This window comes from Amphibalanus amphitrite, unplaced genomic scaffold, assembly GCF_019059575.1.
Source record: "Amphibalanus amphitrite isolate SeventyFive unplaced genomic scaffold, NRLGWU_Aamphi_draft 000076F_arrow, whole genome shotgun sequence".
In the NCBI taxonomy this organism is placed as follows: Eukaryota; Metazoa; Arthropoda; class Thecostraca; order Balanomorpha; family Balanidae; genus Amphibalanus; species Amphibalanus amphitrite.
This window is the reverse complement of record NW_024881572.1, coordinates 161,984-189,132: the sequence shown is the minus strand read 5'-3', so window position 1 is coordinate 189,132 and position 27,149 is coordinate 161,984. Positions and strand designations below refer to the sequence as shown.

The window sequence follows — 27,149 nt, the reverse complement described above, 5'->3', positions numbered from 1 at the left end:
CCGGGCAAAGAATGGACCAAGGTCTGCGCAGAGTGTGGTATTGTCATTTGGTACGATGTTTTGAGGTAAGGGTAAGGTACCCTCGAATGTTTTTTAACGTAGTGCAAACAAGTGTTGCTTGTTATTTAGCTCCCTAAAATGGAATAAATCTAGAAGGTATTGCTGCTAACTGGCAAGCCACGATGCAATTTGGCATGCCTACTACACCTTTGCGTATGTTACAAAAAATATTCCTGTTTCAGAGAGGCGGAAGGCGGACCCAATTGTCACCATTTGCCACATTCCAGAGTTAATTGCTTTTTTGTGAACCATTCTAATATCACACACTGTTGTATAGCCAAGCTAAATGTAAGAACAGGCATTCGCTGAGTCACCAATGGAGTTGGAATGACAAAGCATGCCGCAGCAATAAGCCACATGGGATATCTTTTGTCAGCTTCTCTCTGACAAAAGATGCGCCCTTCTTCTATTCTATCCGTCTCTATTGCGTCTCTGTGTTTCTGTTATTGGCAGTTGGGAGCCTTTGTCTATCGGTTTCGGGATTTAGAATAGCCGAACTGCAAATAGCACACTGCTGTGAGTCTGGGGCGGAACTGCTGCCTTTTTGTGGACAGACGACTGCAATATGCCGTCGTAGTCAGGCGTTTTCAGGCAGCGGTGTGTGTGAGGACGCAGTGCTGTCTCACAGTGCAGCTGTAGGGAGCTGTGCGCAGCCGCCGCCGCCGCCGCCGCCGCCTCGCCCCGTCCGCCGTCCGACCGTTCACGGTGAATCAGTGTGCCTCCGTGCGGCGGCGGCGGCGGTACGGACCCGGTGGGCGGCGCTGACGGGACGGCAACCACCTCTGACCTGAGGGCAGGACCGGACAGGGCCTGTGCCAGCCCGTCAGTCAACACAGCCGACCGGAGAACGCACGGGCGGAGCGGCGGGACAGGAGCCGCAGACCAGGGGAGGGAGTTTGTGAATGCGGACCAGCTGATCAGCTTGACCACGTGAACCAGTGATCCCGCCTCAAACAACGACGTCAACCGGTCCTGTTAGACAGCATTCTCGTCTTATTTTGTGATCATGGGGAAGAAAAACTCCAAGCTGAAGCAGGAAACAATGGACCAGCTGCTCAATGAGACCTACTGTGAGTACAGACGATGTCGTCCGTGTAAGCCATACCATACTGTTAATTGCTAAACGTGATCGAAGCCCACGTAAATGCTAAGAAGCCGATGTAAGCGTTCTCATAGTTTCCGTCTAAATTTGGTGATTATATCTTATTTTTGGGTAGGAAATGATAGAATCTGTATTATGCATTGCTACAATATTACAAGTCTTTTAAATGTTCGTATATATTAAACTATCTAAAAAAGGCAGTATTGTTTTTTTCAGCAAAGTAGTCGCCTCTTGACTGGATCTTTATACGAAACAGTAAAAATATCAACTACTGCTAAGAATCCGTTATAAAAAAGCAACCGATATAGACTCAATCAATGTGAAGTCAAGTAAGGTTGTCACTCAATAAAGCCATATGCGTCGTCAAGAGTTAACGAATGGTCAGACGTTTCTCGGCGTAAACAAACAAGCGAGACATGAACTTTGGTTTCCGAGGCTTCCTACAGCCGGTGTCTTTATGAGCCACGTGCGCCTCGGTGTGTTCATTTCACCTCTAACGGTTCCTCCGGGAATCGTATTCGGAGCAGATGAGTGAGGGAAATTTGTGCCTCCGACTCGGCATGTGGGCCTGGCAGATATGACAGAAAGGGAGCTATGTTACCTCGCGGAACAAATCACTTTATTTAAACTAGCTTTTAGGTAATGGTGGCATAAGCAAGTGCAATGCATCAGCTTTAAAGTGCAATCATCTTTAAAGGGACACTCCCACCTTAACATTAGTTTTGAGTTGAGATAGCCAAATTGGTGGCCATGGCCTGCAAATACCGGTTCGGGCACTCACAACATCGACAAATGCTTTAATTCGGAGATATGGAATTTCAAACTTGCAGTTTTCGGATTCTAAGGGGCTAGTGCATTGGTATGCCCCCTTAGAATTTGTGACGTCAGCGGAGATCTAACGATTTTTAAATCTTTTACTAAAACGTTTGGTAGCACGCGGTGGTATATGCTGCTTTGCGCGCAACAAATGCCGCACTTTCAAATAAAGTCGCTAGGAACAGCGGAGATCCCAAAAAGTAAACAAAAGTAAAAGTCTAATATCTTGAAAACCGGTTAATATTTTTCGATGAAATTTGGTAGATATTCGTTTTCGCTCTTTCTGAACCGAGCGACATCACTTTCGTGCCAATTCATTAACTTTTTTTGAAGGTGGGAGGGTCCCTTTAAGTGGTATGATCGGTAGTAGCATCGTCAAAATACTTCAAGGCATGTTAGATGTCTTGCCGTTTCTCGATAGATCTTGAACTCCGCTTCAGGCATCGCTGACAGGCAACACAAGTGCAAAGAGCTTACGTCAACATCATTGTCCTAAAATTAAATTTACAGTTACATTTCTATTGTCCGCTCCAAAAGAAGAAAAGTTGATAGTTGTATCCCTTTGCGACCACGTCGTGTACCACAATACCATCGTTGAGACAGGCGGCTGCGAGCGCCGTCTCCGCCTATAGTGCAGCGGATATTGATAACGGTGTCGAAATCCGTGCAGACGACACCGCGCGGCTCCGCGGGACGTCCTCCGGCTGTATTTTGGGCCGCGGCTCTGGCGCAATCTCCGCACCATTCGTGCCGGTGTTCGTATTTCCGCCGGGCCGCTGCTCGCTGCTGTACGGACCCTGGCCAGGGGCCGCCTCTGGGGCGCGCATTGTGCCGTGTTGATGACTGCGCCTATCTCCATTAGCTCCCTGACATACCATAACAGCATCAGCAGAAGGTGCCTAATAGAAAATGAATGAGCGGAGCGCTATATTAGGCCTAAATATACAGCAATGTGGCTCACTGAGCGGGATTAGTGCAAAAAGACTTTCCAGGCTTGCTTTACAACAGGCTGGCAAGTGGCAAGTAGGGCTAAACCAAAAGCAAAGATCTCGAAAGTTTAAAACGGCGGTATAGCTTTTCACGGGCGCGATGAATGGGCATGTGTTGATCTACAACGTTAAAGGAAATAGTTCACTTTTTAACATGGGTTTTGAACTGGAATAGCAGTTCCGTAGCTTGGGCTGAGACGAGCATAAATCAGGAGCTTTTACAGCCCAACGATCACCCTAGGCAAAGATATTCTATTTCTCGTCCCGAAAAAGGTGTCTTGCGTTGAGGATTTGTGCCTTGCATATATTTCCATCCAGTATGAAAAGAGCATGGGTCCCGAAAATGCTTCAGAAACTAGAGAAATTATCTACGAGAACTCTAGAGAAATTCTCGTACTGATCAATTAGGACATTCAGGGGAACATTATCAGATCGAGCAGATCGCCCAAATGCCGGTGGCTGCGATAATTTCTCTGTTTCTGAAGAATTTTCGGGACCCATGCTCTTTTCATACTGGATCGCGTGTGCCTTACAGAAACTGAAAAGTTCTTCCTATTATTATTATTATTATTATTATGTCAAACATCCACCAACCACAGAACAGTGGGCATTACGGTGGCATAGCACAAACAGACGCACACATGCATACAATTTCACACATATTCATATATGAACACTTAATCGACTCACTGGCGGATCCAGACTTGCGTTTTGGGGGGGGCCAACTCCTGCAAGTAACCAAACCTAGGGTACCCCCAAATCCTGTTTTCTCATCGGATTTAGGCCACTTATTTTTTCGTCACAGCCCTGAAACGATATTTTTTTAAAACTAAAAATAAAAAATATAGAAATGGTAGCCCGCCCAACCCGAGCCTAAATATTACTTTGAAAACACTTCAAATTGCTTTTGTCGACCAATTAGCCCGCTCCGGGTCGGTGCGTGGCGCAGCCTTCGCGGGCTGGGAGGTGTCGGTTGGACCCCCTGCCGTTCGGCCCCTGATTAAGCTAGAGCTCGCGGAAAAAAAAACAGGCGTGTTGCCCGTGAGTGACGAGACGAAGCCGATGATACCCGATTTTAAGGTCCTTGGTCATTGGTTGACCTTCCAGGGCGGTGTTTCACGGTCGTGCTGACAGCCGCTGACAGCGCATTCCGCGAGCTAAGGTCAGCCTTCGGTAGTGTTGTGGGTATAGGCTTGTTGATGTCTCCATTGAAACCAAAAGTGCCATCAGCGCTGGCAGCGGCTGGCAGCGTGCCGTGAAACACCGCCCAGGTCAGGTCACAGACCCAAAAGACGGAAAAATCAGGACCTGTCAGAACCTCCTAAAGTAAGGCTGTAATACGTTTTTTTTGTGCTGATCACAAATTTCATGTTAGTTTGGATCATAGATAATGTCTTCATGCGTTTAGACCATGTCGGGGCAGGTCAGGTCAGATCAACCAGTAGGGGTACTTATGGGCGTCCGTATAGCAGGTGTCCACTACCACTGGCAGCTACGTAACATGATACGAAGGCATCAAAACTACTTCGTAAATGTTCAAATGGCTGCAAAATGCTAAATTCAAAATCAGCTAAACGAGACCATCCTAGAAACATGTTAAACTCGGAAAAGTGCACCGAGGTCATCAAAGGTCAATGACCTGACTTGACCGTAAGGTGACATTGGCATCCGCCCTAATGCGTGGGAGCAACATCATATCACATGTTTGAGCGTTTTAAACCACGAAAAGACTATGAAAGCGCGGATAATGTGAGCCGACATACGCCGAATCGCTATTCCGGCCAAACATGGCCTCCAACATGGCCAAACATATGGTGCGTTCGGAGAGGCACATTCCACGTGGAATCCGTTGAATATTCCATGCGCGCGGAATATTTCCGGAGATTAGCCGTTCAGAGAGATACGCCTCCGAACGCGGCACGGGGAATATTCCCGGGGACGGTGAATATTCCATGCTCTCCGAACGCACGGATAGTCTCGAGAAATAGGCCACAAGTCAAAGTTCACTTGGGTCAGGGTCATGAAATTTTCAGACTTTGTCACCATGAGGGTACTAAAGTTTCGTCGCGATCGGCTTCATGATACCTTACACGATAACTTCACACGTCGATCGAGAGTTAAAGCATGGATGAAGGAGAACCAGGGGATGAAGGTTCTTTCATCCATGGTTAAAGTCTGTAATAAGAACTTCTTGGGTGAAGACAAGACCAACACTTTTATCAAGCTCACAGATTTTTAATGATACGGTATTTTCTCTCTACCTACTACGCCCTTCTCACATTCATTTTTCTTAAGTGTTTTTGGGGACAAAAAATATATGTTGTTCCCCTTTCAGGCTTGGGGGCATGACCCCGTGGCCCCCCTGGATCCGCTATGCCGAAACCAACTAGGTCGTTTTCAAACGGTCTGATATTTCAGGTCATAGTTTGCAAACGGCCGGTGTTTTCAGGTAGTTTCATATGGCCTGACTGGGCCAGGCCGTTTGCAAACGGACCGAATTTTCATACGGCCTGTAACATATATTCAGATTTCGACATCTGTCGTAGCATCAAATGCTGATGTGGCGCACTCAAAAGCCGGAATTGGTCCTTGGATGCCGTAAGGACCCTTTTAAGAAATAAGTGACCCGACTGACCCTTAGAGATTGGCCTGAGCTGTGACCGAAATAAGTCTTTTACCGTTTCGCAGGAAGGGACAAAAAGGTCCCTCATATGCTTCTTGTACAATTACGAAACAAAACAAGTTTTTTTTTTCAACGAAAACTCAGGGAGTTTTCCTAAAAAATTTATTGCGCATATTCCGTGAATGAAAAGTTGCCGGGTCATGTCAGGTCAGGCTGCCACAGCAAGTTTGTTAACTTGACAGCTCAATCGATATTTATGCAATAAGACCTTCTCGGGTGACGATAAGACATGACGACACTTTATGAAGGAAGCTAGTAAACCCGGTAGTTTCTCCATAGGCGCGGGAACCGGGGGGAGGGGGCAGTGGTGGCAGCTTGCCCCCCCCCCCCAACTCTGGGGCCGTGCGGGCGGTGCCCCCACAACTTTCAGACAGAATACCGCTCCTTTTTGCAAATGTTTTCTTTTTTTGTTGAAAAAGCCAAGGGATGAAAAATAAGTGGCCTAAAACCGGCGACAAAACTATATTTGGGGGATCCTAGGTTGATCTCTATCATGGTGTGACCTCCCCCCCCCCCCCCCGTCTAAAAGTAGTTCCCGCGCCCCTGGGTTTCTCTACGCTATTGAATCACGCTGCTGATTCTAGTAAGTATGATATACACAACCTTCTCACATTAATTTTTCTTCGAGCGTTTTGGGGGGCCAAAAGATTGTTGGCCCCCTCTTTCAGGCTTTTTGGGCCCATGGCCCCGGTGGCCCCCTTGAATCCGCCAGTGGGGGCGGTGCCCCCACAACTTTCAAACGGAATACCGTCCTTTTTTGCAATTGTTTTCTTTTTTTGTTGTTGAAAAAGCCAAGGGATGAAAAATAAGTGGCCTAAAACCGGTGAGAAAACTAGATTTGGGGGGACCCTAGGTTGATCTCTATTATGGTGTGCTCCCCCAGTCTGAAAGTAGTTCCCGCGCCCCTGACTTTCTCTACACTATTGAATCACGCTGCTGATTATGGTATCTACTACGCAACCTTCTCACATTAATTTTTCTTCAAGCGTTTTGGGGGGCCAAAAGATATGTTGGCCCCCTCTTTCAGGCTTTTGGGGGGCCATGGCCCCGGTGGCCCCCCTGGATCCGCCAGTGGGGGCGGTGCCCCCACAACTTTCAGACGGAATACCGTCCTTTTTTGCAACTGTTTCTTTTTTTGTTGAAAAAGCCAAGGGATGAAAAATAAGTGGCCTAAAACCGGTGAGAAAACTAGATTTGGGGGGACCCTAGGTTGATCTCTATTATGGTGTGCTCCCCCAGTCTGAAAGTAGTTCCCGCGCCCCTGACTTTCTCTACGCTATTGAATCACGCTGCTGATTCTAGTAGGTATCTACTACGCAACCTTCTCACATTAATTTTTCTCCAAGCGTTTTGGGGGGGGCCAAAAGATATGTTGGCCCCCCCTTTCAGGCTTTTGGGGGGGGCCATGGCCCCGGTGGCCCCCCCCTGGATCCGCCAGTGAATCGACTAACACAATATTCGGCGCAGTGTGAAGCAATCCATACGCGAAGATATAAATAACCATGTGTCTCATGTATGACAATTAAACTGTGTGCTCCTTTGTTTGAAGATATTTAATCAATTCCTTTTTAGATGCACTTCTTATCTGTGTCGGCAAACTGTTCCACAATTTTGAACCCTGGTATGATAAGGAGCGTTTTAAGAAGTCAGTTTTAGGAGCAATAAGATCAAGGTTACAAGCCTGTCTCGTATTACGTTCCGATTTCCTGGTCCTAAAGAGGGATGAAAGTAACGGCGACATGGTTTCTGGATAGAGTAGGCACTGGCGAACAACGGTGAGGACAGCAATGTTGCATTCCAACTCGAGGTCACCGCGCCATGCAATATTTTGATGTTCTCTACCTGCGATGCGCCGCGCAAATTTGACAATTTTTGATATTCTCTTCCTCTGAGCCAGACCACATGTGCCCCAAAGAGACACACAGAAGCGAAGATGAGGAAGAACTAGAGCATTTATCAATAATACGATGGTTTTGGGAGGTAACACATGACGAAGGTGACTTAGGCGGATTAACATGCCTATACATCGGCCTACGACGCTGTCAATATGACTGCTCCAGGTGAAACAACTGTCTATTGTCACGCCTAGACTCACCAATGTACTTTTGACGGGTATCACAACATCAAAGATAGTAATGCTCCGCAAGTTGATTCGCCTCAAAATAGTTTTAGAGCCAAAAACAGCTACTTGTGATTTACTGACATTGATCGTCAGGCGATTTCGAGAGAACCATACACGAAGCCTGTTCAGCAATGTTTGAAGACGATTTATAATGTCATCAATGTCTTGAGGTTTACCTGAAACAATTATCTGAGTATCATCTGCGTATTGGACTAGGGAGCCCAAGTTATTGGCAACAGAAGTCATATCATTGACAAACAAATTGAACAACGTTGGGCCCAAGACACTGCCTTGCGGAACACCTGATGAGACCTTGCCTCTAAAATCATCACAGCCTCGAACATACTGACATCTCTCAGCAAGGTAGCTCTCAAACCAGGGGTGTTCAATTCCGTAATGAGAAAGTTTTTGAAGCAATATACTGTGATCAACAGAATCAAAGGCTCTGCTCAGATCTAATGACACCAAGATACATATTTTGCCGCTATCGATGGTGGACCGAATTGACTCTGTCAACGCAATGAGAGCATGGTTTACGGAATGACCAGGTCGGAATCCAAACTGCTCGTCCGATAACAGACAACAGTCTTCTAAATATGTCTTAAGCTGAAGTGAAACAACTCTTTCAAGAATCTTAGACACAACGTTTAACAGAGAAATCGGTCTGTAATTAGTCGCATCCATCCCTATATCAAAATATAGAAAAAAAATCTTTTGTTATAAAAAGGTTTTATTTTCTTTGCTGATTATTTTGAACATAAAAAATCATAAATCGTTGCAAAAAAAAATAATTTCGTGAAAGTGAACTATTTCCTTTAATATTTATTGAATGGTTGTGATATTCAGCACTTGATTGGTACGGCAGATCAAACGATAAAGACATGTTATTAACAAGAAATATTTATTACCTACCTCATTTATTTTGAACTTCTTAATCACTTCAAGTCCTTGTTTTTAGGAATTAATTGTCCTGCCCATACCATCTAAAAACCTAGGAATGCAGTAAAGTACCTATAAATAGAAATTAGAATCATCAAACAAACATTGTAATCAATGTTTTATTAATTCATTGCATTATCCAGAGATAGCATGAATCACTACTACGTTGTCTATTCATTGCCTAATATCCATCTCCGAACTGACAAAACACATCTTGAGTGAATGGTATAAGGCATGGTCTGCCTGGTGTCAGTCAGATGAATCTGAGCTCTCCTCTCCCGCTGTCACGGGAAGCTGCAATCGATGAATGAATGCCAAAGGATGACGTTATGACGGATAATGTGCCGGGAGCCACCACTGTCAGTTGTGCAATCATATTGTAAATACAGGCACAACCTACCACTGCAGCCGATACAACTTCTCGATGAGCTCGGCTCGAGCAGCTGCAGTGCAAAAGTTGGGTACGATCGTAAATCAATGAAAGGTGAAAGGTCGACCAGGGTCGGTCGGGGTGCATATATATGCTGTCGACCGGAGGGGGTTCAGAGACTGACGAGAGCAGTCTGACCCCTCCATCACGGACCGACCAAAGCTTCCTCCTAACAAGATGCATGAGACGTTAGCACAGGCAAACAACTGTGCAACTGGTCCGAATGGCAATGGCGTTGACCTTTGGAGCTGAGATCCTGTTTTCCTATGCTGAGAACGCGCACATGTCAGTCATGAGAAACCTGCAGAGTTCTCGTTGAGTGCTGCACTTGACTCGTGCTCGGCCTCACGTCGTTAGGCTTATGCAAAATATATGGAGGGCATGCAAAATTCATACTGCTCGCCGGACTTGAAAGCACCGTTTTAGCGTTGTTCATCTCATCCCGAGCGCCGGATCCTGAGACGCGGTCTGTGGGTGTGGGGGTGGAGGTGGGCGCCTACCACAGAGTGCAACGTCCGACTCGATGAAACCCCGATCAGGCTACCATCAGGTTATCAATCTTTAGTTTTTTGCTATGCCAAATTTCAGCGTGTCTGTAAATACAAAGTTCTCTCTCTCTCTCTCTCTCTCTCTCTCTCTCTCTCTCTCTCTCTCTCTCTCTCTCTCTCTCTCTCTCTCTCTCTCTCTCTCTCTCTCTCTCTCTCTCTCTCTCTCTCTCTCTCTCTCTCTCTCTCTCTCTCTCTCTCTCTCTCTCTCTCTCTCTCTCTCTCTCTCTCTCTCTCTCTCTCTCTCTCTCTCTCTCTCTCTCTCTCTCTCTCTCTCTCTCTCTCTCTCTCTCTCTCTCTCTCTCTCTCTCTCTCTCTCTCTCTCTCTCTCTCTCTCTCTCTCTCTCTCTCAGAGAGGATTATGAGGAAAGAGAGGATTATGAGGAGGATCTCTCTCTCTCTCTCTCTCAGAGAGGATTATGAGGAAAGAGAGAGAGAGAGAAAGAGAGAGAGAGAGAGAGAGAGAGAGAGAGAGAGAGAGAGAGAGAGAGAGAGGTGGACAAGAAAGGCACAAGACTCTGGACACGCTGTGACAGATCGGAAGCCGTAGCAAATACGGGCGTAAGGAGCCGGAAGGGGCGAACATGATGGAGGATGTATCCGCTGACCCGGCCCGCTGATTGACCGACGCGAAGGACGCCCGATGCCGGCGGGTATTGCCGATCCGTCCGCCCGCCGCCGCCACCGCCAAACTTCTCCGCGCCTCAAGTGGCTCTGCGGCTCGAGAATGTTCTGTCCGGGATTGACTGGCGCTGCCATTGAGTCAGTCAGTTGAACTCTGGCCAGTAACTTGTCTACAAGATGCACGCTGCCAGCGCTGTTCACGGGATTGAGTCTGCTGAAAGGTACCTAACTTGCGGAATATCCATGCAAGCACCCGCTCTCGAAGTAGGCTACTGACAAGTTCCTGACGAGATGTCAGACTGTGGTAAGTGCGAAGATGGGTTTTATTCATTGCAAAGTATTATGATTGCAAACGTTTGACCAACAGATGAATGCGAAGTGAAGATGGAGATGGAGAAAAGATGGAGATGGAGATGGAGATGAAGATGGAGAAAAGAATATAAAACGAGAATGAAAGACATAACAATCGAATTGCACTAGCTACAATTTACGGTTAAACAAATTAACGTTATAAAAAGGTACGTATAACTTTACGTTTGTAATAGATGTGCCAGTGCTTGTGACCGAAGCTGTAATGATATTATCCCAGGCTGTAAGCGATCGACAAGTCAGTGAACGGTCATATAGGAATTTTTCCGCACTTTGGTCGAAACTTCAATTCATCTTACCTGCATGTCTTTGCAGAGATTTTATCGCAAATGCCAAAAGGAATTTAAATGATTTCCTTAACATCCGTGTGCTGTGTAATGTGCGACATCAAAAGGGTCACCAAGCCTGCCGACGAAAACGCCAAGCCTGCCGATGAAAACACCAAGCTTGTCGATGATAGCACATCAGACAAGAGGCATCCGCGATTTCCTTTGTTGACCATGACGTGCACACATACGAGAACACTATGATGCGCTGAGCATACGGACAGCTGCTGACCCAGCCGCTGACGCTGATGGAAGCCGCCGCCGATCAGCACCGCTCTGACCATCTCAGCGCGGCGACGGCGCGCTGATAATGACCCCGTGCGCTGCTGTCACGGCCGCTCGCGACGACACAAACACAAACGAAATGGCTCGGAAGAATGGGTCTCGAATCGATGGAAGGGTGCTCGAGGCTGCGGCGACGACGGTCGCTGCCGCTCCGGCGAGGAGAGGGGCTCGTCGCGCACGCCGCCGTGTACGTCGTTCGTTGATGCGTAGGCGTACATCGTTAGCCGCCAGCGAATTCCGCCGAGCGGCGCCGCAGTCATCATTCGTTTCCTGGGCTGCCGAGCGATCGACTGCGGTTGCCAAATCCGGCCGGTGGTCCTGCTGGGTCCGGTGTGTACGATGACAGTTTACAAATGGTCACTGTCCGGCGGCGAGGAAGCCGGACGGACGGCCGACGCCGCTGTCCCGGCCCAGGAGACGGCTGATGACATTCGGAGCCGGCGCAGCTGCTCCGCAGATTCGCCGCAATCACCCCAGTCTTATGTGATCGCATACCAATAAAGTAGTCTACCAATATAGTAGGAAAGAAACACTGAACACATCAGCAGCAGGCACAAGTGATGAATGAAAACATATGATCTTATGCTAGCGGAATCTGCATTTTGGAATCTGTATAAGCACACTTCTTTTGAGAGCAGGACCCTAATAATTTCTTCAGACAATGCTCAAAGCTACCATACATGTGTTTGTTGGTCTAAGCCTCTTAGTGAATGTAGATCGGGCTGCATACAGCCTTTGCTGTTGTGCTGTTGTCTAAGTGCTGCTGCTCACGACCCTCACTGCATGACAATCATTTGCATTTGATTAGGAGTGCTCATTAAGCCTCTGCTTCAAATCTGCCCGTTGCCGTCGAACAATATTCCAGCCGGAGTTGTATCAGTTATACATATTGGCATTAGACAGGGTCAAGCCTGGCCACTGGCGTTGGAGGCTTAGAATAGATTTAATGACGTCAAAGGAGCACACACCGTGACCGCCAAGGGGTAATTTAATCGAACTGGATTAAGCGGACGTGATTACTTCCTGACTTAGATGCTTATCTAAGGGATTGTAGTAGGTAAAACGTGTTTGAAATTTTGGCTTTTGTTTGACGATGCAGGATAATGCTCCGAGAAATTATTAAGAACTATTTCATATTTTGACACACGATTTTTATAAGGTAATGTGAAATTTATTGCTAAATTGGCACTTGCATGTTAGGCACTACGGCCCCCGAGGTTTATGATGAAAAGATGTATAGTGAGGTGCTTATCTTCAGCAACAATGCTTCCGTTAGATTGGCAGAAATGTCGTTTGATGTGCTACTAACCATTTCTTTTCGTTGCATGCTGCAGTCACGAAAAAGGAAATACAACACTGGTAAGTGAGCATTGCAATGCGTAATGCAATTTGCGCAATGTAATCGCTCGCCTCAATAACAATGCCTGTGATTCCCACAGTCATAGATAGCATGAAGCATGTTATCTATGCCATCAGTCATAATCATTCACGCGTTTTTCAGACCAGCAGTAAAACTGAGCCCGCCCCTAAAAGTCCTTAGACGTTTGGACAGGTTATTGCATTCGAGTAAGAGTTGTGAGTCTCGATTCTGGAATATATTGCTGAAGAAGATTTATGTAACACTGCACGTTTGTTTACACTCTCGCTCGCATTCACTTTTCAAGGAAAAAACCTATGTACGGCCTTGCATCACTCTCTTTTTTATTTGATACAAACTGCAAGATATAGAGCTGTCAGGAAATACACGCATCAAGCTAACCAAAATTAATGTAACAAATTAATTACGTCAGCTCATTTTGCATTGTTTGTCAGCGATCCCGCACCTGTTGATGTGTGCCGATGTGTCCGGACCACCGCTACGCGCTGCTCATTTAGAGGAGCCCTGGACGAGCGAGCGGAGACGCGACTAACGAGAGTGCTTTGTTCCGCAGGCACAAAGGGTTCATCAAGGACTACCCTAATGGCGAACTAGATGAACAGGTAAGTGTGTCGCTTAATAACCGGGGACTAAATATTGCGGTATTTCACTGGCTCGGGAAAACACGCGGCAGATCGGGAGGCGTTGGATGCCATAGGTTTGCGTGTCTATATCAAAGATCAAAGATGCACACGATCTGTCCCACGAGTTCAACTGGCCGCGGATGCTCCCACGAACCGTGGACCATTATCATCAGGAGTCTCTTATTATTGTCACTGGCAGAATATCATCTGATGTAAGATAACATTTCACCGAAGCCGGGCGTTGTCCGAACTGCAGTTCCCGTCTGGCGGGTGTCCAGGTTTGATCGAATCGACTTAATAGTCGTCGCACTCCGTGACTGAATGATGTCGAAACTCCTTCACTTATGGAAATGGGGTGGCGGCGTTCGTTATGGCCATCGACCGTGCAATTTGGACGGCTGTGGAGCCGAGAGTTCCCATTTCCCGGTGGGGCGGACGGCCTAACTGTTGTGACACTCGGCAGTGCTGCGGCCTCCCGACCGGCGCGGCGGTCAGCGGAGAGGAGACAGGCTCTCTGATGGCCTCTATTACGGACTAATGTCGATTACAGCGTTGTCGAAGAGTTGCAATGAAACCAGTCAAACCTCCGCTCTGATCAGTGCCTGGGTCGGACATATCACTGTTAATGCCATCAATTGGATGATAAATCTGTATTGCTTGTCCTCTGTAAAATGTTTTGTCTTTTTTGTAGTGTCGTCTAGCATCAGCTTCCCGTTTGTGGATAACTTTTCCAGAGGCTGAGATGGACAGAACCACCCATTAAAATGACATGTTTGCGTGCACACTCACAGGGAGACATGTGATAATGTAAGTTGCATTTTGATTACCGAAGCGTTGATTTTTTATCCGAATCACGTCATGATAGTGCCACAAGCTTTTTAAATTTTGACCAAATGTAACATTTGTTGTGTTTGTGTGCTCAGAGATAATCTACAGCCAGGGCCAGGCCAGCATTATTGATAAGTCCCATGTAGCTTAAAGTTATACATTAGTGACGGGACTTGTCGGTCAAACGACGCGTTTGTGTGTTACCGTGTCTGTGATAACGAACGGCACCTACACATTCCCCCGAGTCATTTCATTTTGCCCGGGGAACACAAACACGGCGCTGATCACCGGTCATCTCCAACTCGACAGCGTCAAATCACCTCGAGCCTGGCTCTCACCACTGATCAGCGCGGCAGAGCTGAGCCAGCGGGAGCACAGTCACCGTCTAACTTATTTGTTTTCTACCCTACACCAGGGACGACCCGGTTAGGCCGCGCCGGTTCGCCGCGCCCCGAGGTATGCAGCCGCGCGTTCTCGTGGGTCCGCTCGTTAGGCGAGCAAACTTGTGTTAATGGCCTGGCCGGGCGAGGGCGGCGCTGCCGGCAGGACGCGCACGATACTACGGGGAGCCACGCACGCCCGCGCCGGCCGCGGCGGTCGTCAACTACCCGGGCCCGCCCCCCGCAACAGCCGAGCGGAGCGCCCGGCCGGTGGCTACGGGCGTCAGGCAGTAGGCACGCACACGGCACGGTCGGGGAACACACGGCCGGTACTGGTGGAACTCCGGTACACAGCCCCGGCCATGATTGATTTGTGTGGAGATTCTGGTGGCTTATTTGGGTCTGATATGCTTTCAAACCATCTGACTAATAAGTGTTTTATTTTCACTTGGGCTAAGGTATATAAAAGCACATCCAACGGCCAACATCATTATAGAAACAAAGCTGATGAATCTTTCTTTCTCCCGTGCAGGGTTTTATCAAGATTTATAAGCAGTTCTTCCCTCACGGCGACCCGACTAAGTTCGCCTCGCTGGTGTTCCGAGTGTTCGACGTGAATAAGGTGAGAGCAGGCCGCGGGGAGTGGGGGGGGGGGGAGGGTGGGAGGTGGTTGCCGGTTACCTGCCCCGGGCGAGGTCCCACCGCCCAGTCCAGTCGGCGGCCGTGCCCGTCTGACGTGTGGAGTGGAGCGCAATCAGCGCCTCGGGCTCTCAGACACCAATCAGCACCGCTGAGCGAGGCGATGACTCAGGAGGCGGGGTGGGCTGTGAACGGGAGGATTAGAAGAAAATTGTCGACAAATGTGAATTAGGATTATAAGTGATTGTTAACTCAAAACGGTCAATGAAAATTAATCAGCTCTCCTTTTTTTAATATTGTTGCTGCGTTTCGTATATCTATTTCATTCCGAAAACGCAGAAAGTGAGAGTGTGAGGGAGCGAGAAAGGAAGAATAGATTAGGGAAGGTTGTGACCTTATTGTTTCTTGATAATTTAATGCTAACGGGCTATCACTGAAAGATGACGAAAAATTGCGCGTCGGTGGGAGACTCAAGGATCCTATCCCTGCTTTAGAGATCATACTTCTGACTGCAGATGTCTACCATCCGCAGACCGAATCCCCGTCAAGAGTTTCACGTTTACATATATCAAATAAGGAAGCGGACTCGAATCCGGACTTTCACCAGCGGGAGACATACGCTCTACACATTCTATACGAGATGCGGAACAGTTATTTCCGGATATTTTTACTTTTTCTCTTATCTTTTCCTTGCTTTGTATCGCTAATGGTAATTGTATGTCGGTAATTGTGCTTTGTGTCGGTAATTGTAAAAGTCTTAAGTTGTGTACTAACTAAAGAGAAGGCTTGAAATGAAATTTTAAATCCAATTAAAACTGGTTTTAAAGCGCTTAGTGCTCTCGCTTACGTTTAATTACTTATACATGTTTGAATTATCCGCCGATACGACATTCACCGGGCATATTTTAGTTTATTTGATTTGAACCGTCATTTGATTACCCAGAGTAGCGATAAAGAACTTTAATATAACTAGTTTAAAGTAAAATTCATTGTCGACATAGCTCCCCTAGAGGTTCTCCAGCCTTCAATCCTCTACCGCAATGCGGCAGTGGTTGGTGTTTTATGTTTGGCCGCGCTATCGTCACAGACAGTTTCAAAGCACGTCCCTTGACTGCTCACATACGAGACGCTCTGTCTTCGAGTCGTTAGCTCTCGGAGGGAAACGGCGGCCAGCATTAGGGAAATTACTTCCGTCTGCGAGAGCGACGCCCGTCTTATCTGGCCCTAAACCTGTCAGCGCTGCCACTGCTGCGGCGCGGCCGGCACCGCTGGCGGCCGGCTCCGGGCCACCCCGAAATGCCCGGCTGGAGACTGACCGGACAGCCCGGAGAGACCGCCGTCCGAGCGCAGAGTGGCGTGCCTCACAGCCATCATGGGGACATCCACTCCGCGGCGGCGACATCTGACTTGCAGATTCGACCGATCGTTTCTGGTCACAGCTTTACTCTGTCGGCTCTAGTGGCCGATGGTGGGTGGCAAACGACGACCGTCTGGCCATTCCGGTGATCGGTGGGGGAGGGGCGGGGAGAGGGTGGGTGTCTGTCGCGTGTTGGACCGTTCCATGCCACTATCGGTAGGCGTGGCTTTCGCCCGACCTCGCAGCGCCGATCGCGCCAGGGCAACGGTAAACGAGGCGGCACGACAGCTACCAATTATGGAACGCGGTCAGCTCGTTTTCGGACTCTAATTACGGGACGGGACGGTCGGTGTCCTGCAGAGCCGTGACCGCCGCTGTTCAGTGAGCGTGGTACACCAGCCGCAGAACTGTTAATCCATCACTGGACCATTTGGCGCCGACGTCTGAGACCAACTGTTGTAACCACCGCGCATTGGATGTGAAATTGGATGGGGTTGTTGAGTGCGAGCCGGCTCTTGTGCGACGTCTTATTTGCGATATAAGTCAAATGCAACAATGAACAAATGTTTGGTGGATAACACCCATTTTTGTGTCCATGACAGCTAAAAGCCGCTGAGACGCTTATAACATGACGTAGTTTCTGGCAATAATCACATTTTAGCAAAACACAAAACGCTGATGACTAATGCATGGCAGATGAAAAAGGGGAAAATATAACGCCAAAGAAAACAAAAAGAGGCCTGATGTGATGCAACAGTCATGTGCTTCATGGCACAGGTTCTTGTAATTGTGGTATTGGTATGTCATATGTGTTGCTAAGAAGGCAGAAGCTGGAACTCAGGCCAGCCCTCGTATGTATGTGTGACGCGGGGCTAAAGTCAATGGAGCATAGGCTGTACCGCAATGCGCTGCGGTGCTGCGGCACAGCCTACCACCGCAGTCAATTCTGGCAGGCGGCTGGGCTGTGCCACTGCAGCCAAGATTACGCAGCTAGACAGTGCTACGACGACCATCAAAGACAGCACTCACTACAAGTTACAACGGCCAACGTCCTCTGATAAAATACAACCTTAACCCGCGCCCCACTGGGGGGGGGGGGCTATTTATAGCCCCCCCTCCCGTTTTTCTGCAATAACTTCCAAACCGCTTGACGGATCGACGCCAAACTTACAGTACCTTTGGCTGCATCAATTTGACACCTTGTGTCAAAATTTGAACTTCGCAGCTACCATAGGTCGGCCGGAAATGACGTCAGAGTGACGTCATGTTCGGCCGATTTCGACGCAAAACATTGAACCACGGCAATCGCTCCCAAGAGCTCAGTTTTTAAGCTAGATCCAATTTCTTTGCATGAAAGGACTCAGAATTGACCGCGCTATCAAACTGCTATCTCGAATTTTCAAAATTTTGAAAATTTCGAAAATTTGATATAATAATATTCAAAATATGTATTTTTATATTTTTTTCAAAAACTTTTTGACTTTTCGAAAAAACCGGAATATATGTGACAGAACGTTTGATTATAACTAACTCTAGCAAGTTTTAGCTAAATATCTTCAAAAATGGCCAAGTTATACGCATTATTGCAAAAAATTCACAATTATTAATTTTTCAAATCAATTTTTCAGTATGTATTTGACATCGTACACCAATATAAATGGCACCATCGTGTTCCTGAGCTCAAACCGCATCCAATAGACACCTTTTTTGTTGAAAAATTTAAACTTCAAAATTTGACCTTTTTTGACCTGAAAGTGACCTGACCTAAGCTAAATTCGACTCAAAATGACCTCGAATGACACAGACGACATCAAATTCGAAATCTATGGCCTAAATGGACCATAAAACATGTGTCACGTGACCGACGCATGATAAAATATTTTCGTGACCTTTGATGACCTGACCTTGACCTGAAAATCAAAGTAAAAGCTTGGTACCCTCAGGGTATTTAGAGCATCTGTTTAAGAGTGTGTGTCCCAAAAATGAGCCTGATCTGACTTGTAAGACGGCGGCCAGAGCCCAAAAGGTGAACAAGCCAAAATGCTAATAATTTTTACTTTGACCTGACCTGTGACGTCATCGGTGACCTCGAGGTCAATGAAATTAGGTTTCGCTCGACAGTTTTTCCGGGGCTATCAGACGCCGTTTGAATTTTGACGATCGGCCCAGTAGTTTCGGAGTTAGGAGGGGGGGGGCTATGAATAGCCCCCCCCCCCCCCCAGTAGGGCGTGTTATACACAGACCCCAGTGGGGCGCGGGTTAAAATGTCAGACAGCTGTGTCCAAAGGGACCCTGTCGCTCCGGCAAAGCGCCATCCGCACGATTGATACGGTCCGGAATTCAATTGAGAGAGGTGTAACTTTCCCTTTAGGGCCGTCTGGCTCAAACCGGATCATAGCAGACGCTTTATTGGGTCTTTGAGTCATAATACCTGGTAATACACGAAATTGGCTATTACGAGGGGGCACGATATTGAGGAACTGGTATTGACATTGGACTGAACATTGATCTGTGGTGCCGATCAGACACGTTGGTCATTTACAGTAGGCATGACCCTTTTCGTATGCAAGTAATTACAATCTGGTCCATGACAGCTCTATGCAATGGTATTTTTCAACAATAGTTAATGAATATAAATATACGGCATACGCATACGCAAAGTAAGGTTGCATTGGACGAGTATTAGGACACAATGTTAAATTTGCAGTTTTTAGATGAATACGACTGCTTGCTTATAACGTTGAAACTACAAAATCATTTATCTATTATCTATCCAATGTCGATAGTTCAGCTGATTAGAGCCAACGTTTAGATAGTCGCCTATGGGAAGAAGCGACAAAATACCTGCCCCGCTGAGTGTTGACACATCTCTTTGCCTGCAGACTATCATTGGTGACATAGAATGTTGGTAGAACATCCACGGACCCACATTCCTCCTTTTCGGACAGGGATATCTTATCATTGCGACTTTCTGTAACATTGATCTGTACATAGAAATTCGGGTTTTTGGTGTGTTCGATAAGTTCAGCGTCATCGGCGAACAGATTTCAAAACGACTGACCATCTGAGAACGTCTCCGTCCTGATGCTGGTGATATGACTCTCCAGTTACAGCGCTTTTTGCGGTCCCCCTGATCGACTGGCACATCACTCGGCTCCGGTGAGCGGTGGACAGCCGACGCTGGCCAAAAGTGGATACAAAGTGCCCCAACGATTTACTCAATGACAGCCATCTTTTGAGCTCATCATGCCAAGCCTATATTTTCATTAACTATTGAACAGCTGTGTACCACTGTACCTACATAGTTACATATATGATTACTGGGAACAATAGGTTTTTCCACAGTGTATGGTTTTTCATTCAACTTTTGATTATCAATCGCCTGTGTGACTGAATCATTTCCTTTTATCTATAGCTGTTTTCTGCTGGATGGTACCCAATCCCTATTCATGTATCTATTGCATTGGCTTGGCACACAAACCCCTGCAGTAATACTAGCCACCGATCGGCTGACTTCCCGCTCCCCATTAGCAGCTCGGCGGCCAAATGTCTGAGCCGCTAATGAGCCGATTAATTATTCCGTTTCAGGACGGGTCGATCGAGTTCCAGGAGTTCATCAAGGCGCTCAGCGTGACGTCAAGAGGGAACATGGACGAAAAACTCGAGTGTAAGCAGGGGCGGATCCAAGGGGGGGGGGTCACATGGGTCATGGCCCCCCCTTGCGGCCCGGGGGCCCAAAGACCTGCCAGGGGCACCACCGGCCTATCAGGGGTATCACAGTCCTGACAGGGGCACCACAGGACCGCCAGGGGCACCACAGGCCTAGCAGGGACACCACGGGCCTGGTGCCCCTGGGCCCTGACAGGACTGTAACACCCCTGACAAGCCTGAAGTGTCCCCGGCAGGCACGTGGTGCCCCTGACAGGCCTGAGGCGCCCCTGCAAGGCCGGTGGTGCCCCTGGCAGGCCTGTGGTGCCCTTGCTAGGCCTCTGGTGCCCCTGACAGGCTTGTAATGCCCCTGGAAGGACTGTGGTGCCCCTGGGCCCTGACAAGCCTGAGGTGCCCCTGACAGGCCAGTGGTGCCCTTGCTAGGCCTGTGGTGCCCCTGGCAGGCCTCTGGTGCCTCTGACAGGCTTGCGGTGCCCTTGGAAGGACTGTGGTGTCTCTGGGCCCTGACAAGCCTGAGGTGCCCCTGACAGGCCCGTGGTGCCCTTGTTAGGCCTGTGGTGCCCCTGGCAGGCCTCTGGTGCCCTTGCTAGGCCGCTGGTGCCCCTGGCAGGCCCCTGGTGCCCTTGCTAGGCCGCTGGTACCCCTGCGCCCGGAGAGGACTGGTGCCCCTGAAAAGTCTGAAGTGCCCCTCGGCAGGCCCGTGGTGCCCCTGACAGGCCCAAGGTGCCCCTGCGAGGCCGGTGGTGCCCTTGGCAGACCTCTGGTGCCCCTGGCAGGTCTGTGGTGCCCCTGGCAGGTCTGTGGCGCCCCTGGCAGACCTGTGTTGACTGGTGCCCCTGCTAGGTCGCTGGTGCCCCTCACAGACCTGTGGTGCCCCTGGGCCTTGACAAGCCTGAGATGCCTGGCTATGACAGGCTCGTGGTGCCCCTGATAGACCAGTGGTGCCCTTGCTAGGCCTGTAGTGCCCCTGGCAGGCCTCTGGTGCCCCTGCTACCCCTGCGCCCGGAGAGGACTATGGTGCCCCTGAAAAGCCTGAAGTGCCTCTCGACAGGCCCGTAGTGCCCCTGGGCCCTGACAGGCCCAAGTTACCCCTGCGAGGTCGGTGGTGCTCCTGGCAGGCCTCTGGTGCCCCTGGCAGGCCTGTGTTGACTGGTGCCCCTGCTAGGCCGCTGGTGCCCCTCACAGGCCTGCGGTGCCCCTGGAAGGACTGTGGTGCCCCTGCCCCTAGGGGTGCTCATGGGCCCAACAGGCCCGTTGTGCCCCTGACAGGCCTGTCGTGTATACTTGCTAGACCTGTGGTGCCCCTGCTTCCTGGCAGGCCTGTGGTGCCCCTGGCGGGCCTGTGGCGCCCCTACAAGGCCGTAGGTGCCCCTGACAGGTTTGTGGTGTCCCTGGAAGGACTTTGGTGCCCCTGATAAGCCTGAAGTGTCAAGGACAGACCCTTTAGACGCCAGGGTCAAGTTCGTCGGACTGACAACGATTTGCTTACCTGATAACGTTCCTGGTAAGTACTCACTACTCAGCGTCCACAACATATATACACATAGCACATTCATATATACTTGCTTACAATTGGTAAATGTGGTTGTGGCTAAGAGTTAAGATACTGACTAAAAATAAAAAATAAAAAGAAAAAAAAACTGAAAATGGGGGCACCACCAAAATGAAGTGGACGAAATCCGTTGAGTTTTTAATTTTGGGTATAGGTAGGGGCACCACTTCGATTCATGACCCTCCCCTTGGAGTTTTCCTGGATCCGCCCCTGAGTGTAAGATGGATAACCGCAGACTCAGAGCGCCAAACACTAGCTGATAGACGAATCAAAATTAAGTTGATGCAGAATAGATATTTACATTCAGAGCGATCCATGGGACAGACGGTGTAAAAGCATGTAACGGGCAAAAAAGCTTGACATATTAATAGGTACTTTTATCATGCCTTTGTCACGCAAAATGTCAGGAAGATTGCGAATGTTTGCATATCAAACTACATAACATGTCCATATGTACGTCCTCGCCGCTTAATCTTTTTGTCTCGGTGAAACTTCTGCATATATTTATGATTTTTTTTTTCGTACGCGCTATGAACGATATGTCATAATGTACGGTGGACGGACGTAACCTCTTTTATCTCTTACTAACCCTGACGGTTTTTTCTAATCCAGGGGCTTTCAAACTGTATGACGTCGACAACGACGGCTACATCACCCGGGAAGAGATGTACAACATCGTCGGCGCCATTTACGAAATGGTGGTAAGTTATGGGACTTGTTTCGCTGCAGATTTTGTCACCGCCGGGTGATAAAGTGCCGAAGCTGGCCGGTCTGACGGCTACTTTCCCAAAATGCGCGCCCTCCGCGATGGCTTGTTCCCTTTCGGAACTGTAATGAGTGTTATATCTGCTGGCTCTGAGCGACCAGCTGTACGAAATTGAAGCGGCCGCAGCGCGGCTTAGCTCAGGTCGTAATATGGATGAGATTAGAGGATATGGATATTAGCCCTGACACGCCCGTACTCAGTATCAGAACAGATAGTGTTGGTGGAGACTGACGCCTGAACTTTAAATTACTATAATAATTAATAAGCGCTCAACACGAACAACACGAAAGCAGTTCGGCAATCCGATATGCATCATTATCACATGAGAGGTTCAGCGCACCTTCAACTGTTTCAGCCCATTGTTTTTGTCCGAAAATAGCTAAATTTCAACCATCATTTGTTTCGCAAAAACAGCCTTTCAATAAAGCGATGGGATAAACAACAGGGCTTTATAAATCACAGAAGGAGGCAATAAATCAGAATAGAATGGCACAGCTGAATAAATCGCCATTTGTATTTGATCGCATGGCTTATTGTGAAATATTCGCCATAGGTGTATGTAGCATGCACGTTATGAATCGTTACATGTACATCTTTGTATTAATCATTGAGTCAGTGTGAAATTTAATGTTTCTAATGGGTACAAAGCATACAAAAGATCAGCTCCATGCTCTTCATTCAACATCAAGTCATCTTTTGAAGTTATTGATGCGACAACCTTTCCGCTTATTTACCAAGATTTAAGACGCTTTATTTTGATAAATACGTCCCTAGCGCACTCATAAAACAAAAGTTCGGAAAGCTCGTTTACTGTTGGACACTCAGAAACATGTCACAATATGTCCTCATCCCGGCGTCACCACACGACAAACTTTTAATATTTATTGTTGTTTATACAGCACCACTGCGCTCTTCCCGCCAATTTTGTTATAACTACATGGTGTTGACAAATAGGTCCGGCAGTGCTGCCGTCGAGCCTCCCCTCACCTTTCTTTAAGGTTAAATAACGGTATCATCTCTTCCCTTACACTCCCCTAAATGATTAACAGGTCAGTGGCAATCAGCCAAAGAAGTGACGATATCAACCCTCATCTTCCCCGCAGGGTCAGTGGCAACCACACCCTTCCCCCATAGCGTCAGTGACAAACTTCCCCTCCCCCTCCCCGGCCTCCCCATAGCGTCAGTGACAAGTATAGTCGGTCAAATATGTATCTTTCCCGGCCGGCCCACCCCACGCTGGGCAGGTCGGTAACTTGGCTGAATCCGCCGGCCGCTGCGAGTACTACGGAGGGGAGGGGACAGGTTGTGCGGTTGCCGCGTCGGCCAATGAGCGCGGACCTGGCGAGCGGGCTGGGGCCACGGCGTGTTGACCTAATATGGTCAAAGGTTCATGCCCTGCGGGTATGGTCTGCGGCCAGCTGGCCCACTGATTGAGCCACAGCACCGGGTCGCGGAAAGGTTTCGATAGGTATCTGAATTGGAGAGTGGAGACCGTTAGCTTGAACTTGAGTGTAGTCGCTCTAGGTTTGAGATGCCGTATCACTGCACCGTTTTTGAAAAGGGGAGAATTATTCAGTTGAGTGATGAGGGTAGAACGGTTGCAGAAATCGCACATCAAGTTGGCCGGTCATAAATAAATAATTGGCCGGTCGTAAATAACCGGTCATAATTCGATTAAATATTTCTCTTGCGCTAATCATCATATCACCAAGCATTCGATCGTATCAAGAGCAACCATCTTAATTTTTAGGTCAGCGACCCCTGTTGAAACACCAGATAATCCTTTGATAGCTCATAGCACTCAGTCTACAATTTACACGGCGCATGAAAGCACAGCCATCATTAGACCATCGCGCTGCCCTCACATTCGTTAGATTCCTAACGCATCCGCTTGCTCGCCTCTCCCGGCCAGACCCGCCGGAGCACCCGGCGGCGAGGCCGTCCAGTGCTGGTCTGCGGTCACTCTCCAGCCGGCCGCCGCGCTGTGTAGCTCCGCCCCCGCGCGTGACGTCACAGGGCCGCCAGAGCCGCCAGGGCAGCTGGGGTGTGGGCTCAGCCAACTATCGAATCCAGACCGTAGCGCCACTTGGCGGCCGGGAAAGATACATATTTGACCGACTATACACCCCTCCCCTTCCCACAGAGTCAGTGACAATCTACCCTCTCCTTCCTAATTTAACTGACTATATAGTCACCCCTCCCCATTCTCCCAGTGTCGGTGACAGTTACATCCCTCCCCTCCCACACAGAGTCACTGATAGTCACCCCTACCCCTCCCCATAGCGTTGGTGACAGCTCCCCCTCCCCTCCCCCAGGGTCAGCAGGTCAGCGACGATGACGAAAACAGCGCCAAGAGCCGCGTCGACAAGATCTACGAGCTGATGGACCAGAACGGCGACAACCAGCTGACCTTCGAGGAGTTCAAGGAGGGCAGCAAGACCGACCCTCGGATAGTGCAGGCGCTCAGCTTTGGGGAGACGCCCTAGCGGCACCCCCGCTTCGGGGAGGGGTCGGAACGGTGACAGTGACTCCCGGCCGACGCACAGTGGACTATAACCGGTCTGCGCAGTGGACTGTAGCCGGCTGGCGCACAGTGAACTTAAAAAGGTCAATGGTGATCAAAACTGTGACCAATCGACGGCTAACCATCATCGATGACAGCCAGCGGTGAGCAGTTGTGGTGGATGGTGGCTTGTTCAGCTGAGACTGTCGACTGTCGAGTACAGCTGGCACTGGCTGGTGACCATTGGTGACTGCTCTGTGATGCTGACAGAACTGAGGTGATGAACTGCGAGGACACCTGACCCCTGCGATGGTGATCGGTGATGACTGTCGTGTGGTCAGGCTGGCCGGGTTTGGGAGGGTGGGTCAGACCAGGTGCTCCGCTTTGAGTGACTAACTGTTGTGGGGCTCAGACGTTCGACGTTCCCCATCAAAGCCACTTCTCTGGCCGGGTGTGGACCTTCATGTCCCAGGGGAAGCAGCGCACACCGAGACTCATTCCCTAATTCAGTCCGATGAGACTCTGAGTCCAGCTTCAACCAGACCAAAGTAGCTCACTCCCAGAGAGAAATAGACGTCAGCAATTCCTCAGAATCTGCACAGCACACGGCTGCAGGCTCCCGGTCCAACGGAAATCTTACGTCGATGACCAGCTGAACCTCTTAGATACACCACACAACAGCTTCTTCTCCACGAATGCCCTGTGGCAAGAATCATCAGTCATCACCGACCCAGCTTATCCCAGCTGAATCGAGCCTGCATGACGGATCCGCCGCACACCAGGGCCACACTACACGGTCGACTGGGAGGCCACCCGGCCACCCCAGCCGACCTGCGTCATCCCCAGGGCTCCTCCGCTCCCTAGTGACCCGCTCATAGGTCGGACCGGGTGACCCTCCGGCTCGCGTCACCTACCCCGGTGAGCCGCCTGCCCTGCGCGATCGATCACACTGCTGCTGCAAGGTCCGGTGTGTGTCGACCGCCGCGGTCCCAGCGGGCTCATCCCGCCGGCTCCTCGGCTGGCCAAGTTGGACTGCGTCGCCGCCATTCAGCTCTGTATAGCTCCAATGCACATGTGCTTTGGACGGCGGCGCCCGTTTATGAGATCGCTCTGTACGTTTGGCTCCAGCGGCGCGGAGCGGGCCTCCTCGCAATGGCACCCGGCGGACGGCCGGGCCAGTCGCTTTGAACTCACTCAACTTCACAGTGCTATGTTTGTTTTCTCCGTGAATCGGTAATGCTTGCTCAGTCGTTCCACTCAGTGAATTTGAGATCAGTTTGATTTCTCTATTGCGTGCGTGTTACAAAGTTTTATTGAGCACGACTGACGACACCACTTTTCAAAGCGTAGCGTCTTCTCGCTTCTCGCTTCGGTTTTCCTTATCCTGTTATGCATCGTTTATGGAATAGATGAATTAATGATAATCTAGGTATCATCAGAACAATCTGAATCATATTGAAGTGTGTCCTCGGCAAGGCGACACCGGGAATAAGCTATTGTTGTTAGTGCTTTGTTCCATATTTTATGCTACTGCCAATCGTCAATAAAACGTCGGAAATAAAATGCGTCGAAGTTATGGGCTATTTGTCTATTCGTAATAACTGCATGTAATGTAGCGACTGACATAAATACGGTGTGGGGATCGCTAAGAAAGGCATTGTACAATGCATAGTTTGTAGCAGCCGAAAACCCGATCGGCACATAAACGTTCAGCAATTGCGGAACTCCGGTACGGTCTACTGTCTAGTCACTAACATCGAGTCTGTCGAGACGGGCATGGCTGTCGTTTTATACATGTAAAGCCTGGTTGGGCCCAAAGCCTGTCAATAACCTTGACATTTTAGCATTATCCCGTCGTCCCTCACTGGAATTGAAAAAAGAATTGGTAAGCTAACAATCAGAGCGCAACCGAATGATGTTCAGAGTCGGATATTCACTACCTCCTACCTATGCGGAAGTAGATAAGCATCTCACGTGAACGTTCTAGTCCCAATGTATTTGAATTCAACAACAGCAAAAACATTCAAAAGGGTCCATGGAAACGTTTGTTTAACGTCAAAAAGTTGCGCCGTTCAGGTAGTATGAATAAGGTGTACTTTTGTACATATGTACATGCATCAGGGCCAGTCAACGAAAGGGACCGTTGAGAAGGCATTTTGCAAAC

The 27,149-nt window shown here is 48.9% G+C and overlaps 1 protein-coding gene across 1 annotated transcript; it reads left to right on the top strand.

Moving 5' to 3' along the window:
* The first annotated feature begins 772 nt into the window (after window positions 1-772).
* On the top strand, window positions 773-26,561 carry LOC122379366 (frequenin-1-like). The gene is made up of 7 exons (XM_043361506.1): window positions 773-1,130; window positions 12,625-12,649; window positions 13,222-13,270; window positions 15,032-15,121; window positions 20,084-20,162; window positions 22,329-22,417; window positions 24,798-26,561. The coding sequence occupies exons 1-7, from the start codon at window positions 1,067-1,069 to the stop codon at window positions 24,966-24,968; spliced, it is 567 nt and encodes a 188-aa protein (XP_043217441.1). The 5' UTR covers window positions 773-1,066; the 3' UTR covers window positions 24,969-26,561.
* Window positions 26,562-27,149: the final 588 nt, after the last annotated feature.